The 20025-nt window shown below is 38.0% G+C and overlaps 1 protein-coding gene across 2 annotated transcripts in view; it reads right to left on the minus strand.

Moving 5' to 3' along the window:
* The window catches only part of SKAP2 (src kinase associated phosphoprotein 2), a 152295-nt gene that overhangs the window by 28010 nt on the left and 104260 nt on the right, over positions 1-20025 (minus strand). For both annotated transcript variants that reach the window (XM_039525721.1, XM_039525722.1), the window contains 3 exons: positions 16121-16245; positions 15142-15205; positions 14476-14586 (listed from right to left, as the gene is read on the minus strand). In XM_039525721.1, coding sequence (XP_039381655.1) covers positions 14476-14586; positions 15142-15205; positions 16121-16245 — 300 coding nt within the window. The remainder of the gene's footprint in view (positions 1-14475; positions 14587-15141; positions 15206-16120; positions 16246-20025) is intronic.

Here is a 20025-nt window from a genome sequence, read left to right on the forward strand (position 1 = left end):
CAATTAGACATTATCAAACACCTGTTTTTTTTATTGCTTAGATGAGATAGTATGCTCATTGTTTAAAATAATACTTATGTTACCAGAAGAGTAACCACATAGTATAATACTGGGAGAGGGGGAGGAAATGGGTGAAAAAAAAATCACATTTTTTAATGAATTTGTAAAAGGTGAAAGCCATTGCATTTTCATGCACTTGCACATGCTGTTTTTCACCTCCTTCAATTTGCCACTGTCTTCCTCCACATGAAGGAGAATGGGGAGATGTACTATAAGGACATGTTTATAAACAGATTGTTACTACATGACCATTCACTATTAGGGAATCCTCCCCCTATCAAAAAGGCAGGGTATAAAGCTCCTCTTATGAAAAGTTTTAGTGTTTTTGATGGCCTGGGGAATATGAAGCTTACAAGGCTCAGGGCTTAAATTTTTCTCTTTGGGCAAAGGAATAGGGGAACAATGGGGGAAAGGTGTAGAGACACCTATTTTCTCAAATGTGAAATTCAGAGAAATTTAAAAAACCTGCTTTTGCTTCTTTTTTTGACAAAAACTTTCACTGTTGCTTTGAGGTGGTGCACTGTTTCACTTGATCTTTGCTGTGTTTTCTCAGTTATGCATAATTTTTAAATGCTTTCAGGAAATCCAGACACACACTACCATATATTTGCTTGAGATCTGAAGACCTGTTTTCCCTCTTAGTTTTCCAACATCCCTTCTCCCTCCTTTTCTATCAAGGCCCCATTTTGTTCAATGATCGATTTGAGCAAAGAAGTTTCACCCTTTGGATTGCCTGGAATTGTTTAGAATTGTTGAGAAAACTGAACAAAATATTCTAATTCATAATATAATGCACAGTCGGGTCTTCATATAGAATAAAATTTTCAAAAGTGTCTAAGGGACTTAGGGACCTAAGTCACATTGCTGTTCCAATGTGATTTAGGCTCTTAAATCACTGAAACACTTTTGAAAATTTTGTCCATATGACTGTCCTTTGATTAGATGACCAAGCTTTTAAAACTGGATGGCAGCTTCTCCGAAGTAAAGGTTTTACCTCACTTTTCAATAAAAGCCTGATTTTGGCCCCAGCTCTAAAATCATCTTTCAGCTTCAAACTTGGTATGTAGTGTCTAGACAGTGGGCAAAATTACAGATATACCAGACAAGATTTTTTTAGCACAATGTTTACACAGTTAGAAAAATGTTCCAATTTTAGGCAGAAAAACACTGCTTAAATATGTATATTCTTCCCCTTTCTATGGAAGTTATTAGGTTATTCCTCTCATTGAGATATAGAACTATTTCTATAAAGCACAGGAAGCCAAGATTTTGTATCTGTTTGGTCTCAGATATTAAAATGGTTTAAGTGTTCAACATGACCTTTTATAAACCTTGATTCTAAGTTGTTGTTAAAATACATGATATTAAATACTATGCAATAAATATAAGCAATTCTCTGAATAAACAGATATAGCAATCAAATATGCAAATAAACCATGCAGTGCAACTTATCACTAGAGTTATTTGATAGACATATATAGGTTACATTTCTGTGGCTTAAATTTGTAGATTAGTAATACAGAGCATAAAGCCTTCATACATTATGTAAAGTTTATAAGCAGCAAGATCTTAGATTAAAACCCATTCCTTAAAACAAAATAACCCTAATTGTGACAAATGTGACTTGACATAATATTTACATACATGAAAGCAGCTTGTTTAAACCACAGTATCAGTTCTATAGTAATTTGTAAGGTTAATTTATTCAAATTTGTAGTCCGTCCCCTTTCTGAACAACTTCATTTCTGGATTTAGAAGAAAACAAGGCTAGTCATTTTAGCAAATTTCACTTTAGTGAAAGGAAATGATATAGTTGTTGGCATGTTTCTCTAGGACGAGTCTGGCTCTTGGATGCTATAATTGCTTAAAAAATGTTCAAGCAACTGACACTTTTGCATTCTCTGTATTGACCACTGACAACACAGTGGGGGGAAAAAATCAGCAGCATGCGCCCTTTGGGTATTTTAATGGAGTCAACATGTCCTTTTTGGTTGTTTAAAGCCAACATTACCAAATTACATGAAGCTGATTCTACTAAAATCTTTTATTTGGCTTAAATGACAAAATAAACCCATTGTTATATTATGATACACAATCAAACAAAATGCAGACTGAGCGGAAAATTAATGAGCAGAGACCTTGATTTTTTGTGTGTGCAGTATAATAGTTCAATTATAGTGTCCCACAAATCACTGTTACGTTTTTCCCTGACCTCCCATACAAATTTCCTGGATCTTACTACAACTAATTCTATAGAATGTAGCAAATCCTATAACAAAATGTTTATGTATTTATCTAGTGTCTATTATAGCTGAAAGCATCGTTCTAAATTTTTTCAACATGTTAAAAACATATGAAATTCAGCAATAGAGTCTTAATTAACATTTCCAAATACATAAACACCAGTTTATAGGCTCCTCAACAAAAGAAAAAACAAAGACTTAACCAACCATAGCGGGAAATAACCTGATAACCCTTTAGTGTCCATTGCCTCTGGTAGAGAAATGGGACCGTTGTATAAATAGTGGAGGAAGACAAACTGTTATTAATCCTGTCAAACCCCCAATAGAGTGGTCTGTTGGCTGAACTTTATTCTCACTCAGAGCCATCTGAAAGTCTTAAGGTTCCATCAGCCTCCAAAAGTGGACTACCAAAAAAGGACTTTCTCCCTGAGGAAAAGCTGTGATCTGACCTCAAATTGAAGGTGGCAAGGGTTGGTCTATGACAAAGGAGCAACCCATTTCCCCCACCTCCAATCTTTTTTCATATACCACAGCCAAAGTGCAATCAGTTGTGTGAGAATTAACTCAGAAACCAGCTGGGATAGTCTCACCAGTATCCTGGAAGCCACGAAATCCTGAGCAGATCCATAAGAACAGTCATCTATTGAATTTGTCATGAGATATTCAGCCTTGGTGTCATGTCATAATCAGGTTCCTCCCTGTGGGACTTTTTGTTTTTTTTGTGTGGGTTTTTTTGTGCCTTTTTACTCACTATCCCCTTAAATGTGAGAGTTCAAAAGGGACACATGAGCTACACATTTTAATTATCTTTAAGGTGGAGAGCTATAATTGGTTGAAAGGCTCCTGCTTATTGATTATGTTTTGCTTGGCTTAATTCCTTCAGTTTAGAGGAGGAAGGGAGAGAGAAGGCTTGTAGTAGTGACAGTCCCTATGGCAATTAGAAGTTCATTCAGGGGCGGGGGTGGGGGGAAATTGAGAGGGAGATTTATGCTAATGAGTCATCAGGGTTGGGGAAATCTTGTGGGGAGGGATGTATATCTACAGTATCTGGGTGGGTAAGATGGACTTTGTGGGCCGCTCTGCTGGTTCTTACTTGAGCACTCAGCTGGGTCAGCTGTCTCTCTTTAATGCCAACCTTATGGAAGCCAGGAAGGCTGAACAAGGATATCCCAAAGCAGCTATAGGAATGTATTGTTTCTCAACAACAGTATCCAGTGGCATTAACAGACTGAACATGCACGCCTTAAATCAGAAATTCAAAAAAATATGGGCTCCCAGATTTAGCTAGATATGTATATCATGCTCATCGCAGTGATAAACAAGCACCAGAGTAGGCCCAGAATCTCTACTATCATAAATATATGTATAATAGACCTCGGACTATGACCTACCAACCTAAAACTATTTCTCATTTTTTAGGATTAGTAAAATGTCTCCCTTACTGGGATACTTGTTTGCAATGCTTTGCTTTAGCATTATTGCATTGCTTCTTAATTAGATATGGACAGTGATATAAAGAAAACTACTTTGCTTTCATAAGAGGGAACTTTAGGTCCGTAACCCACTGAAGATGTTCATGCATAAACGAAGTGTTGTTAATATTTAACATGAAACCAGCTGTCAAAAATGTAGTCAACAGTGAAAGAGCTATGATACAAGTAAAATTACTGTGTGTGATTGTGTCTCTCCAGGATGACAAGCTCCTCTGAGATGGGATTCTCTCTCTTAATAACAAACAACTTCTGTCACATAGTGTTCACATCATATTGGTTTTACAAATCAATAGTGTCAAAAGTGGTTTAATGTAGGTGAAGAGGAAATAGTAAAAAGAATGATTGATCAGTGCTGGAAATAAAATATCTTATTTCAATAAAAAGTGAATGTGTGTGAATGTGGTGTGTGTTAATTTGTTTTTGAAAGATTTTCTTAAGCATCAAATTACAGGATTTGAAGTAGGTTCCTTTTTGATATGCAAACGTAAACCTTCAAATTTTAAGAAAACATGCTTGAACATGCCAACAGATAATGTAGATTTTGCTCTACATTGGTTTTTTTTATTTTTATTACTCCTCAGAAATACTGGCATAAAATTCAGCCTTCATCAAACTGATCACAGCTATACATTCTCCTTCCTTCATGAACTTACATGACTGGTATAACAGTTGTTCAGAAATACATGCCATGTACCACTTTTTTATGCATGGAACTTTGAAGCCAAAGCAAGTTTTGCATGCAAGTCAGTGGAATGAATAAAAACTCTTACTCAACAGTGCACGTAGTTCATTTACTGTTGTAGAGTTAGAAACTAACCACTTGAGATTCAGTGATTGTTATAGGATACCAACTCCCCTGACTTAATAGTCCCAAAATTTGAAACTGAGAAAAAAATTCAGGTTTGGAATTGGTAAAATTCATATAGCGTTTAAGAGAAGAACAGAGCTTTACAAAAGCACTGAAAAGGTAATAAAAAGCAGACAATTCAATTTAGCTGTATGGAGTTTCCATCAAGGACTAATATGAGAGTCATTGCTATGCTTTGGAGTGCAAATGAGCCATAGCAAGAGGGGGGATGGGCAGAGTGCGTTACTAGACTGGACATGTGTCCATGATCTTGATGTTCTACATTAATTAAAAACAAAGTTTGGTGGTCACAGGCTATGGTAGTATCACAAACTGTGTGTATGCAATGTGGTTTATTGTTTTCTGCATCATATGACCATGCACAAAACACACCGTTTTGGGATGAGGGTAAGTCATAGAACCTGTGAACAGTCATACAACGTAAGGCCTTTTCATATACTCAATGTCACATTGTTTTGTGACATTGTTACCAATACCAAATGCCAGTTATTGCTGACATTTGGGCTTTGGGGCACACCTCTGGCAAAAAGAGCAGTCTGAATCAAAGTAATGCTTATTGGGAGCATTTTTCAATACAAAACCCTGGGTCTGCTGCTAAGAAGCACATCACCTAGCAAGAAGCAGGAGACAATCTGTGCACTCTCCAAAAGACCCACCAGGATTTTGGCTGCTGGGTCCGCTCCCTCCTCTCAACCAGATGAGAAGAAGGGAGAGAGAAGATCCATTAATGCCTACTGCTTATCACCAAGGTAAAGATAAAGAAATGGAGTCATCCTCAGATGACCGTTTACACAGATAAAAATCTAGCCCAAGGGATTGCCAGGAAGAAAGGATAAGACCCAGACATAAGGCTCTTAACTTCTTCCTGAATTCATGGGATTTAAATCGAAAATCATCTTAATATATGACTCTTGTATACCCACAAGCATTCAACAATTGCTGGGAAATATCCTCAGGAAGCACATCTGGGAAGGTAAAATAAAAAAAAGCTCAGGAAAGTACTGCCCCAAAATAAAAAAGTGTCACCAACAAATTCAGAGAGATTCTCTCAACTCCAAACCATGACAATGTTTTGGATTCAAGCTCATTCACGTGATGATAAATCCATTGTGCTATGCCCTCTGATATACACCACAGGCACGTCGGACACCAGATTTATGTAGTTTCTAGAAAATTATGGATTCCGAAACTAAACTTTCATACATTTCAAACAAAAAATCTTTACTATTTTCTGTTAATATGCCATTTATAATTGCTTTTCACTGCTTCTGTATATTTTGTATGCTTCTGAGCCATATGACCAACTTTTTTCTCTTTCTTATTACTCATATAAATGTAATGTTAATTTTACTATTTGTGACCACAATAAAATATTTTGAAAAATTTGGTAAATTTAATTTACTCTTTAGAGAAGAAAGGGTGCAAATTTCCCATACATAAGAATAATGTAATAGCTACAAAACAAATAATAAGCATTTTAATGTTCTCACTGAGATCCATTTTAAAAGGACTGCTTTTACGTGGTGAACTGTCCTCACTAATTTTTTTCCCAAGAAAGACTTCATTGTGCACACCTGCCATATATATCAACTGAAATTGTTCAGAATACTTTCTAGAAGTTCTTTTTTCTAAAACTCACCTTCATTTTTAATCTCCAGAATGATGATAATCTTACATTTGCCCTTTTCACCTCCAAATAGTCCAGATATTTTACAAAGTGATTTACTATTTACATTCAGAAACCACTTCATCCATTGCTGAAATGCAGCCACTGGTGGAAAGAATAACAGTTTAACAGTGCATCAGCACTGCAAACAATACGTGAGCACGAGAAGTGAAGAAGAATCCCATATCCACTTGTAACAGTATCAAGACAAGATCACTTTGTCTTTCTAATCTTAGGAGTTGATTGCCCCGTTGCAGTCCGTGACTGGGACTTCATGACACTAATCTCTATGTTTTCAAAGCAGTGTGCAGGACTTTAGCCATACAACTCCCGTCAAAATCAACAGGGAACACACAGATAATCCCCAGTGCATTACCTTGAAAACTTAAAACTGAGGGACGGATTTATGAGAAGGTTTCATTTACTGTTTTTGTTGTGAAATCCTCAAGCATTAGTGCTTAGAGAAAGGAAATACAAAACGACTGTAAGGGAGGAATCCTGGTTCATGAAGTAACAGATCAGCCTTACACACAGTCATCACTATGTAGTCATGACATGCTTCTCCTCAAATGTAGGTAGAACACAGGTCATATTTTAGTTTTTGATTCCTCTGTACTGACAGATCATGGAATGCATCAGTAAAGCTCATTTACTTCTGAGACCCAAACAGCTCTACATCCAAAAAAGATTGCAGCAGGAGGGTATCAAGCTTTGCTACTTTCCTAGGCAGGATAAGTGGGAGTATCACCTTTTTATTAATACACAGATGCTTCAAGTAATGACTAAAAGGAATGGACAGGTTCAACATTGCTTACACTCTTACAAAGTATCAAACACTGGTGCAATAACAACAGTTTCATTGTTAAGGTGTTTGTTAGATGAAGCACCTAAGCATGTCAACAAAAATATAACTGAAGACATAATTACATATAAACAATTTGCTTAAATCAATCCAAGGCAGGAGCAAAACCCAACCAAATAGTAAGTATTTTAAGTGGCTGGAATATGCTCAGAGCTGTACAAAATGTATAGACACTTCTTATCCTGCTCAAAGCTTTACCCCGGTTACAAAATATGGTTAAAGTCTCACCTACACTACAAAACAGAATTATTGGCCAGAATCCAAGCAGTGGCCAGTATTGCTTGGCACAGATCTCAGATTGGAGGTGAGGTGGAAAGGCAAACTTTCCATTCCCTTGATCCCTGGCCCAGACATGCACCGAATCAACCTCAAAAGTAACTGAGAGCAGCCCAAGACATGCTCTTAGTTATACATGCTAGAATAGTTCTCTGTGGTGCTGTGCTGTTGGCTCAGGACTACTGAAACAGTAGACACCAGCTCTGTCCCCACTCCCTGACTTCCGGCCTGCTCACAAAGAGCCCCTGTGCTTGGTGTGGGAAGTTTGGAATGAGTGGCATAGAGCCAGCTATACCAGCAGTTCTTCTTCTTCATCATCATCATCTGGAGTTGTCCCATGCATGGAGGCAGCATGGAAAAAACCACAAAGCATTTTTAAAAAGCCTAATAACAAAATTCCAGCAGAACCCTTTTAGAACTGGAAAACATTTCCTTCACTGCTCTCCAGGTTGGGAAGCTGAAAATATGGCCTGCCTAAAATAACCCAACTCTTCTCCCATCATTTAGAATTCTATTGAGCCAAAGATCTTGGATGTCCTGGTATGATAGGATGCATAGGTTTGCTCTATGTAATATTCATTCTTAAAGTTATTTTTTTCAGGTTTGCACGGTCAGTTGTAGGCTACAATACATATTTATCATGTCAAAAATATAGAGAATTGATTCATTTATCAGACTATTAATTACTTAACTTCAGCAAAGAATTTCAGTGTCAACTTTTGTTTTTGTTGTTTTAAACTGAGTTTTCCTTTAATTGTTCTCTCTAAGCAAACTAGCCTACCGTAGCTTGCTGAAAGCAGCAAAAGTTGTCTTTTCCTGCAGAATCCTGCAGGGACGGTTTGTAAATTAGCATGTCTTTGGCAGAGGCAATGATTTTGACTCTACCTGAATAATCACACTATCTATTAAACATACTCTTACTAAAGTGAGCCAGAAAAACGATGCCCCTGTGGTAAATATGAATTTGTATATGCTATTAAAGTAAGAAGAAAATGGGTTAATAGATCAAGAGATTAGTTTTCCTCTTTTGTATCCCTCCCAACCAGCCTATACCACCTGCCAGCAGACATTACAAATTGAATTCCACTGAAAACCAAATCTTCAATGGGCTAATAGACTGTTACCATTCTAGTTACTGGTTTAAACTATTCAGCTGATTTCTGCTGCAGTTTTCTCAAGTGCTGAATTCCCAAGTTTCAAAACTATACTAATATTCCCATAATATCCTCTTCAGACAAGGAGTCAGCTTTAAATACAGCCTTCACTCAAGACCACTACTGAAAAAAAATGAACTGTATTATGAAAGGGCTCAATGTGCTTTGGTCAAAATCATCATTTCAAAAACCTCTGAGTGCCACAGAAATGCCAGAATTCATTAGTGACTTTGGTATATGAATTGCCATTCCTTGATTAAGCAATAAGGCACAATAAGCTGTGTGTGTCCTAGTGAAATATCAACACTTGCAAGGCCCTGGGGGTAGGTGGAAAGGCAGAATCCAGGGCATGCTGAGTGGAAGAGGATGTTGTTGTGAGGAAGATGTACTTCTTTTCTCTCCCCACATCTTGGTTTGGCAAAGGAGTCTGGGATAATTTCTTCTACACCCTCCTGCTTAGAGCATCTTTTGGAGGTGTAGAAAGCATTCTTCTCTATTGTTTAGGTCAGATGAAAAGTTAAGAAACCCTTCTCTGCCCTCCATGATTAGGACAGATGCTGGTGGTGGCCGTGGTCATGGTGTTTTAACCTGAGCATCCAAGCAAGTTCCAGGAGAAGTTTCATCTTTACTCTCCATTTCTTGTACTGAGCATCTTCACGTAGTCTAGAAGGCAGAAGGGGAAGTGCCCAGATAGCTAGTTGGAACTCAGAACACCCAGCCAGGGAGGGGCAAATGAGGCAGAGCTAAAGGAGCACAAAAAGAGGGGGAAAAACTCATAGGCAGGAGTTGTAGACCAAGCTGGATGAGCAAGCATCTCAGAGAGATGATTGAGAAAAAAGCAGAAAGCCTACAAGGAGTGGAAGATGGGAGGGATCAGCAAGGAAAACTACCTTATTGAAATCAGAACATGTAGGGATAAAGTGAGAAAGGTCAAAAGCCATGTAGAGTTGGACCTTGCAAAGGGAATTAAAACCAACAGTAAAAGGTTTTATAGCCATATAAATAAGAAGAAAACAAAGAAAGAAGAAGTGGGACCGCTAAACACTGAGGATGGCGTGGAGGTTAAGGATAATTTAGGCATGGCCCAATATCTAAATAAATACTTTGTCTCAGTCTTTAATGAGGAGCTTAGGGAAAATGGTAGGATGACAAATGGGAATGAGGATATGGAGGTAGATGTTACCACATCTGAGGTAGAAGCCAAACTCGAACAGCTTAATGGAATTAAATTGGGGGCCCCAGATAATCTTCATCCAAGAATATTAAAGGAACTGGTACATGAAATTGCAAGCCCATTAGCAAGAATTTTTAATGAATCTGTAAACTCAGGGGTTCTACTGTATGACTGGAGAATTGCTAACATAGTTCTTATTTTTAAGAAAGGAGAAAAAAGGTTATCTGGGTAACTATAGGCCTGTTACTTTTGACATCTGCAGTATGCAAGGTCTCGGAAAAAATTTTGAAGGAGAAAGTAGCTAAGGACATTGAGGTCAATGGTAATTGGGACAAAATACAACATGGTTTTACAAAAGGTAGATCGTGTCAAACCAACCTGACCTCCTTCTTTGAGAAGGTAACAGATTTTTTTAGATAAAGGAAATGCAATGTATCTAATTGACCTCAATTTCAGTAAGGCATTTGATACGGTTCCACATGGGGAATTATTAGCTAAATTGGAAAAGATGGAGATCAATATGAAAATTGAAAGGTAGATAAGGAACTGGTTAAAGGGGAGACTACAACGGGTCATACTGAAAGGTGAACTGTCAGGCTGGAAGGAGGTTACTAGTGGAGTTCCTCAGGGATCCATTTTGGGACCAATCTTATTTAATCTTTTTATTACTGACCTTGGCACAAAAAGTGGGAATGTAATAATAAAGTTTCCGGATGACACAAAGCTGGGAGGTATTGCCAATACAGAGAAGGACTGGGATATCCTACAGGAAGATCTGGATGACCTAGTAAACTGGAGTAATAGTAATAGGATGAAATTTAATAGTGAAAAGTGCAAGGTCATGCATTTAGGGATTAATAACAAGAATTTTTGTTATAAACTGGAGACGCATCACTTGGAAGAAACGGAGGAGAAGAAGGACCTCGGAGTATTGGTTGCTCATAGGATGACTATGAGCCACCAATATGATATGTCTGTGAAAAAAGCCAATGCGGTCTTGGGATGCATCAGGTGAGGTATTTCTAGTAGATAAGGAGGTGTTAGTACCGTTATACAAGGCACTGGTGAGACCTCATTTGGAATACTGTGTGCAGTTCTGGTCTCCCATCTTTAAGAAGGATGAATTCAAACTGGAACAGGTACAGAGAAGGGCTACTAGGATGATCTGAGGAATGGAACACCTCTTATGAAAGGAGACTCGAAGAGCTTGGCTTGTTTAGCCTAACCAAAAGAAGGTTGAGGGGAGATATGATTGCTCTCTATAAATATATCAGAGGAATAAATACCAGGGAGGGAGAGGAATTATTTAAGCCTAGTACCAATGTGGACACAAGAACAAATGGATATAAACTGGCCATCAGGAAATTAGACTAAGGTTTCCAACCATCAGAGGAGTGAAGTTCTGGAATAGCCTTCCAAGGGGAGCAGTGGAAGCAAAAGACATACCTGGCTTCAAGACTAAGCTTGATAAGTTTATGGAAGGGATGGTATGATGGGATAGCCTAGTTTTGGCTATTAATTGATCTTTGACTATTAGTGGTAAATATGCCCAATGGCCTGTGATGGGACACTAGATAGGGTGGGATCTGAGTTACTATAGAGAATTCTTTCCTGGCTGTCTTGCTGATGAGTCTTGCCCACATGCTCTGGGTTTAGCTGATCGCTATATTTGGGATCGGGAAGGAATTCTCCTCCAGGGCAGATTGGCAGAGGCCCTGGGGGGTTTTCGCCTACCTCTGCAGCATGGGGTATGGGTCACTTGCTGGAGGATTCTCTGCACCTTGAAGTCTTTAAACCACAAGCTGAGGACTTCAATAGCTCAGACATAGGTAAGGGGTTTGCTACAGGAGTGGGTGGGTGAGATTCTGTGGCCTGCGTTGTGCAGGTGGTCAGATTAGAAGATCATAATGGTCCCTTCTGACCTCAAAATCTATGAGTCTATAAATTATGTTCTCCTAGCTCTGGTTTTAGTGAATAACTATACAACAACCAAATAGGCAATATTCAGGTGGCTGAATAGCTCCTGTACTCATGGTATTCAGAAAAATGTACTTTTCAATTCATCCATACATGCTGTTTATCTGAAGTATTCCAGAGTGAGGGGTAGCACTAGTCAGGAGTGTTACAGCATTTAGTTTTAAATTCCTATAAAGAAACACCCTTTTTGACCAAGTACAGTTCCTACAATAGAAATAAGTTGAGATACATAACATGAAATTCAATAAACAAATGTAAAAGTGACTATTGAACATGTGACTTTACCACTTTTGATGGCCAAATACAATATAATTGACAAGACTGTGACATGAGGGATTCAAAATAGATAGCTGGTTACTTGTTCATGATTCCCAATCTAGCTGAAACAGGGTCACAGGACCCGATGTGAAAAAGCCTCACACAGCACAGTATAACTTTGATGCTACAGAATATGAGGGAAACACACTTGAGCATTGGCCTGCTAAACCCAGGGTTGTGAGTTCAATCCTTGAGGAGGCCACTTAGGGATCTGGGGCAAAAAATTGGTCCTGCTAGTGAAGGCAGGGGGCTGGACTCGATGACCTTTCAAGGTCCCTTCCAGTTCTAGGAGACTGGTATATCTCCAATTATTAAACTTATTCCATAATTAGTGCAGACAGATTTTGTCATTTATTTCTTGTAGTTGGGTAATACCTAGAGGCCACAACAGAAATCATGGTCCCATTGTGCTAGGCACTGTTCAAGCACATAGTAGAGACAGTCCCTAAAGAGCTTACAATTTAAATAGACCAGATGGACAAAGGGAAGTACTGAGATCCCTAGGAACTGAAGTACAAAATGCCCAGGATCAGAGAAGAAGTATATGGTTCAGTTGGAAACTGAACACACATATCCTAAATTCCAGGCCACTAACAAAAAGACCATCCCATCCTTTCAGTTTTACTGCTTTCTACTGCTTTTTAGTCTAGTCCACCACATTGTAGGAGACAAAAATTGTTGGAAAAACCTATGTAAAAATGATATGAAAGTTAAAATATTTTTGAATACTCCCACGGCTATCAGGATGCAGGTTAGCAATATTTTTAATACAAATTTTTTATTAATGTGAACATAAATTTTATAACTCCTGGCTCTCAACATACTTTCCAGTTTAATTCATTCAAGCTGTGACCATTACTACTGCAGCTCTGCTTATTGGTTGAAAGGGCCCCATGAAGATGTGAAATGAAGTTATCCTATAGTGAGGTTTACTTTAGTAGTTACATATTTAGGGGGAAAATAAATTTATAAAAGGTATAAGCAAATGTACAGGACCATAACCTGCAAGGTACTGAACACTCAAAGCACAGTGCAAGTGGCATCCAACACATGGCAGGCCCGGGCCCAAATAGACTGATGTTTTTGACCTTGTGACTTTGGACTTTAAACCCATTGAAGGTCAGTTCTTCATTTTTTCAGGGCATTCAGTGCACTTAGATACACTCCAAATAAACGGAGGATCTATCCATGTGATGAACTCTGCAATTTAGTTCCTGGTCACATATATGGAAAATTATGCCCTTTCAGCTACACCAGCAGATCATCTCTAGATCCTTTCTAAACACACAGAAGTCCTTCTACACTTCCACAAGTGTACAATAAACATTCTTATCCGCTTCCATGATTATCGGCTCTGAGAGTTCATTGAAATGCAGTTAACACTTAAGTCATAAGAAGAGAACAATTTCCAAAGAGTGCCACCTAACTGTATTTTTTCTAATGGATAAAATATTCAACATGCAACAAATATAGAAAGTTAGGTCTATGTCACATGCAATTTATTTTTTCCTCTGAGATACTGGTTGATAGTAGTGCTTTCTCTGAACAGCAAAAGAAACAGAATTCTATCTTGCATTATTGCATATCAAATGACTGAGTATTGGCATTTTTTATTTTAAAATGTCATTTTTACACATAGCAACTGAATATCTCATTTTCAGACAGCTTACTAAAACATAAACAAGAATAAAACACACATCTTCCTGCTATTTTACTGTCTGTAATAAACTCCAAGGTCTATTGCCAAGAGAAAATTTTGAGATTTACGTTTGATTATCAAGAGGAGTAAACGTTTGACCATGTCTGAAAAACCAGAGTAAGAAATCACTGTATAATCAGATTCATGCTGGATGATATGAAAAAACAAAGTCAAGCTTCCCATTGCTTTTATTTACAAATCACCACACCTCTCCAACCCAACAATTGGACTGTTGCAAGGTATATTGAGATCATATAATAGACAGAAGTGGATGGCATATGGAGTGCATGGAGAACCTCTAGTTAATACAAATGGTAAAATGAAGAAAGAAAAAATGATGGGCAAGTTGGCAGAAAAAGCTGTAAGGCAAGTCAATTTTTTAATTAAAAAATTATGTAGCAGAGACAATGCTAATGAGCCAAAATTCCCACAAGACTATTTTTACTATTTGTCTGATTCTGATGTCCTGATTCACCAAGACGGAAGTGTCCTCGCTCAGACTTGGTAAAGGGAGTATATTCTTTTCATTACTATAGCAAACAGTACAATTCAAAAGACAAGGGCTTCTATATTAATCTGAGTACTTTAGCCACTCACTGTCACTCCCTCACAGTTACCAGACCAGAAACTGAGCTTCTCTGAAAACACATCAGATTTCTCTAGTCACATAAAACCTCAGAAATACCTGGAAGTTCTTCATAAATGTCATCATCTATTGGTGCAGTGCTGACTGGAGGAGAAACTTGTCCAACGTCATCATATTCTTCCTCCTCAGGAATGACATTAGATCCCAAGTCTGTTTAATAGCAGTTTAGAAAATTAGCATTGACGAGAATAGAAGAAGACCCAAAGTGGATGATTGTGCAGCATACAGCACACTATTTTAAGAGGAATTTTACTGAATCTTAAGAACAAATGCTACTAACAATGGAATTACTTATATGGGTCCTTGTAGAAGAAAAATATATTAACTACTTTTGTTTTCAGGTCTCAGAAAAGATCTTTAAGATACCATCTGAAGAAAATGAAAGTTGTTTAAGTTAAATTGTGCTCTTCTTCTACATACCATTTAAAGTGCTTTATGGTCATCAGATTCTCCAAGAAGTAAAGGGATAGATCTATCTACAAAGAGTTTTAAGATATATAAAATATTTGGGAAAATAGAGTCCTGGAAAAGAAAAAAAGTAAAGCAAGAAGCACAATGTAGCTGAGAGATAGCACATGCTGTCTGAAGCCTGAATTAAAAATTATTATGCTGTATTATGCACATATAGAACATCAGTTAGTAGATAAAGCTATTATTAATAAACATTATTAAAAACAAAGAATATTGTTTCACTGATTGACTTACCTTGCAATACAAATTTGATTTCCTGTAGCCATTCCTCTGCTTCTTTGGGAGTAGCTGCTGTAAACTACAATAAGCATAATATTAATAATAGTTATAATGGTAATATAAATACAAACACCACCACATTTGGAATGGAAGGAAATGTAGCATTCTTGTCACTTCTTCAAGGAACCATTAGGAATTCTCTTCATGTCTTCTGGTACTTTTCTTGCAAGGATGCTTCTTATAATGTACAGTTAATTTTGACAAATTTACGTAATTGAAGCAGAGGATGATGGATTTGAAACTCTGATCAGCAGCTGGCAGCTGTGCAGAAAAAAGCTGCTTCTCTTCATCAATGTCAAAGCCAGAAGTGATGAACAAAATTTGCCCTTGACAATTAGAAGACACCCATGAATTTCTTTAGACTGCTGGATACAGTTTTCTTAAAAATGTTCTTGTCAGATTCCAACACACTACCTGACAACTTAATTAACTGGCTTTCAACTGCAATCTCAGATATTTAAAACTTATTAAACTTACATTCCATATTGATGCCTAGCTGATAGATCTTTGAATTGCATAGCTGATATGTGCTTCTACCTTGATGTTCCTTCCAAAGCCCTAAGCAATACAATATGTATTTAACTCAGATATTTCTTCTTTGATAACTCCATTTTTTTACTATATAATTCATCCAAAAAATCATACAGACCAATTATATATAGATATTATAGATATAATGCTAACACTGAAATGACCAGTAGATAAAAGTAATAGATTTGCTTGTTCTTGTTAAAAAAAAGATAGTATTTGAACTTAATCTGAATTTTTTTTAAATGTATTTCCTATTATATGAATGTACAGTGTAAGCAAGCCAGTGTTCCTTTTTTTCACCAACGTGTCAGGGAGAGTTGTTTTACTGAAATGTTAATGTCTCCGTAACTGGAATCATAACAGTTTTATCAATTTAATTTCAAGACGACATACGAAGTCCAACCTGATAAATGCGTTTATCGGGAGCCGAGATTTCAAAACAGCAATCTTTCTTTCCATCCTTCCGAAGAGTATTATTCATTCTGACAGAGTATCCATCTATAGCAAATTCACCTTTCTGTTGTTTGTCTGTTGGAGATAAAAACAAAGTTAGAACTTCATTTACAATAGTGAATGTAAGCGGTCCAGCAGGTTATCAGTTATTCAGATTTTGTTTTGTGTTTCATGAATATTACAATGAACAGGGAGGTTTTTAGCAAAATAATTAGGTGATGTTTTTGGAGATAAAGCTTTATTTTAAAAGAAGGTATAAACTAAAGTACATTTTTTATGTAAGATGCCTAAGGAATCCCACAGGGAGATGTTTGCAGACGGTGGTCCTGTTTAGTAAGAAGTGCATGCTATGACATGCCTAGGGAAAGCCAAGAACTGGAACATGGAACTCGCAAGACAAGTTTACCATAAAACAGTCTTTCTTTCAGTTTCAATGGGAAAACCTTTCTAGCTTATAACTTGCTGAGTCCCTGGCTAAACTTACCACCCTCTTCCCTCAAAACAGTAAACTTCAAATTCACTTTTAAGCAACTGTAAAAGCCTCTCTTTCTACCGAATCCTCTTCCAGATGCACCTTCTTTGTGCAAACTCATGAATCAATTTAGAAGCTCATTTAATACCTGCAATGTGTTCCAAGAGAATTCTCCACCTAACACTACAACTGTTGAATTACTAGCCAAGAAGAGGATAGAATTTGATCACTTTGGGCCATGTGTTTATATCACAGACAATTCCAGATCAGAATTTTATGTATTCTCAAGGTTCTTGTTTATAAGGGGCTGACTTACAAACAGCTATTCTGAAAGTGAGACATGGCTTTAAAAAAGCCAGGGTTTAAGCACACAAAATGTTTGGATCAAGATACCGCTGTTTCTTTCAGAGACTACACTCTTCAAGGTAGGGCCTGTACCATCTTTATATGTGGAAAGTGTCCAGTACAAACAAAATATGAATAAGTACAACAATAATGTTGAGATCCATAATCTCCATATGCCATATTGCTATACTCAAGGTAAAGATGGCTGAAGTCTGCACTGTAAATCTTCATCAGTGATACTTCACCCACTTATTGTGCACATGAGAGCTAAATAACAAAAGTAGCACTAAGGCCTTTACTACGCTAGAAGAATATTCATTGCTAATGAGTAGTAGCAATGGGTTCACTTAAACCAGTGCTGAACATAGCTTAGCTGCAAGTGTGGCCAAGGGGAAATAATTTTCAGCACCTCTTCAGAAACATCAATATATCCATTGCTGACACCTGTTGTCAGCAAGGGATACTTTTCCTGATAAGGGCAGGAAAGGCTTAACAGACTATGGCCTTCCATAGAGTTGTTGCATACCTAGAAAACTTGTAGAAAAGTTCATCTATTCTCCGCTTCTTCGACAGTGAAATTCACTTCACCTGCACAAAGCCCAAGCAACTGGATTTTACTTGGAGGAAATGGTACCATGCCCTGTGCACTGCACTTTGGGGGCTAAGGTGCAAAGGGAGTTGCATGATGGTGAAGGCCTATCCCCCTTGCCATCCTGGGGACAAAGCAGAGGGATGCAGCACTGCCTTGTCACATAAATACAAATCCTGTGGTTCCTTTCTTGACCTGCTCATATACCCATTTATGCAGAGTCATTGTGGTTGTGATGCCAGGGGTGCATAGTCAGTCACTATACAACTACTCTGCTGGCAGCCCAACATGCACACAGTCCCAAATCTATTTGTGCTGCCCCACTACAATAGAGTGAGTTTTCCCCCAGGCCAAGTAAACATTGAATAACAAATTTGCACAAATGAATTAAGAGCATAAAATTGAGTTCTCTGCCTCCTTTTCCTATTACTTCTTCCAATAACTTTTACTATGTCTACATTAACTACTGTTATATAGTATTAATATTTTATGTCTGTTCACTCCTCCATCCTCACCACATGTGCAAAATTCATGGAATTATATATTATCATACTGAGGCAGACACTAGAAATAATAACTTGCAACAGGCTAACCAAGTCCCTTTTCAATGAAATTCATTTCAGTCTAGAAATTTTATTGTTCATTCACTTATGACCTCAGGGAGCAGATGAAGTAGACGACATTAATTTCTCACTCTCCGTGCTGGAAGTTTATCAAAACCCAGAAAGACAATAGCACAAATATGGAATAAACAAATACCAGGTTCAAAAGGTAAAACCATTTTGTCAAGATAAAAATGAAGCAAGTTATTCAAATTTAGTATCTTGGAATATTTGTGAGAAATTCTCTCTCATACTGATGACCACTTTATATGGTAATACAGTTTTTCAGAGTTACTCTAGATGATCTCTATACTGTACAAGTTCCTTCAAAAAAACAATACAATTAGACTACAAAGAATGCAATACAGACTGCAATATATGCGAGCACAGCATATGCTGTTCATATTGTCTTGGATTGTTTTATTGTTTATATCATCATTGGTTTATCTCTCAAAACACACAACTCCAGTGCTAATGATAATTACTTGTGTGCACCAGCAAGAAAATATATGCCCTTACTATTAAATTCTTCCAATCAACTTTACAAAATAGGCTACCTACAGTATTGCAGTTTTCCCTCACTGGTGACACGTGCAATAAAGGACTCCCAACTAAGGCCCTGATCCTGTAAAGACTTTCACACACACTTGAATCTATGCACTGTGAGCAGACCCACTCAAGACAATATGACTGCTCCCAGGCCTCCATTCAAAGCCCAGTGAAGTCAATGGAAAGATGCTCATTGACTTCAACAGGCTTTGGGTCACTCCCACAGTGCATAAATTAAGGATGTGCATGAGTCTTTGCAGGATCAGGCCCTCACTGAGCAAATTCCCTTTTTGTATTTTTATAGAGGCATTCATGCAGTTATCAGTTTACAACAGAAATATATTTCTGGATACCTTGAGCTCTACTGTGATGAAAAGTTAAACAATTATCATTTTAACTAAAAAAGCTCAGACTTAAAGATTTTTACTTGAATTTGGAAGTTAGTTTCCTACTTTATTTTAGTGTTGGCATATTTTAGGCATGGATGGATTCTTCTGCCTCCTGGGAGTAATTCTGCATTTTTCCAACTAAATTCCACAAGAACTAGGAGGATTTCATTTTCTGATTCCTGCATCTCCAACTCAAACCAGAGATTTTGCAAGGTCACAGTGTAAAAGTGATAGCCAGGGGAAAAGAACTATGAGCAGAATACAATTTTCAGTGAAGGGGCAGTATTCTCATGGCCTCTCATTCTCCTGACAATTAGGCCTGCTCTACACTGGGGCCGGGGGGGGGGGGGGGGGAGAATAGATCGCAGGCCTGGTCCACACTAGGACTTTAATTCAGTGGGGCAACTGGACGAAGATGCTAAAGGAGCACTCAAGAAAGGTGGACGATAAGGTGCGAGGAGGTGAAAATGGCCATAACTGCAGCGGGCTCCATGATCGCAGTGCTGTGGCGTCCGCGCTGTCACTGACCAGAAAAGTGCACGAACAGATTGCCCACAGGCGCTTTCGGGGAGGGAGGGAGGGCGTGATTGACAGTTCAATGATGACAGTTACCCAAAACCACCCTCGACACATTTTTTCCCCCAGCAGGCATTGGGGGCTCTACCCAGCATTCCAATGGGCAGCGGGGACTGCGGGATAGCTTCCCACAGTGCACCGCTTCCAAAGTCGACGCTGGCCCCGTTAGTGTGGACTCACAAAGTCGAATTAGTGTCCTTAGTGTGGATACACAAATTCAACTTCATAAGGTCGATTCCACAAATTCGACTTAAGTTGAATTGAACTACTCTTGTAGTGTAGACATACCCTAAGATACGCAACTTCAGCTATGAGAATAGCGTAGCTGAAGTC

The sequence above is a fragment of the Mauremys reevesii genome, linkage group 2, assembly GCF_016161935.1.
Source record: "Mauremys reevesii isolate NIE-2019 linkage group 2, ASM1616193v1, whole genome shotgun sequence".
In the NCBI taxonomy this organism is placed as follows: Eukaryota; Metazoa; Chordata; order Testudines; family Geoemydidae; genus Mauremys; species Mauremys reevesii.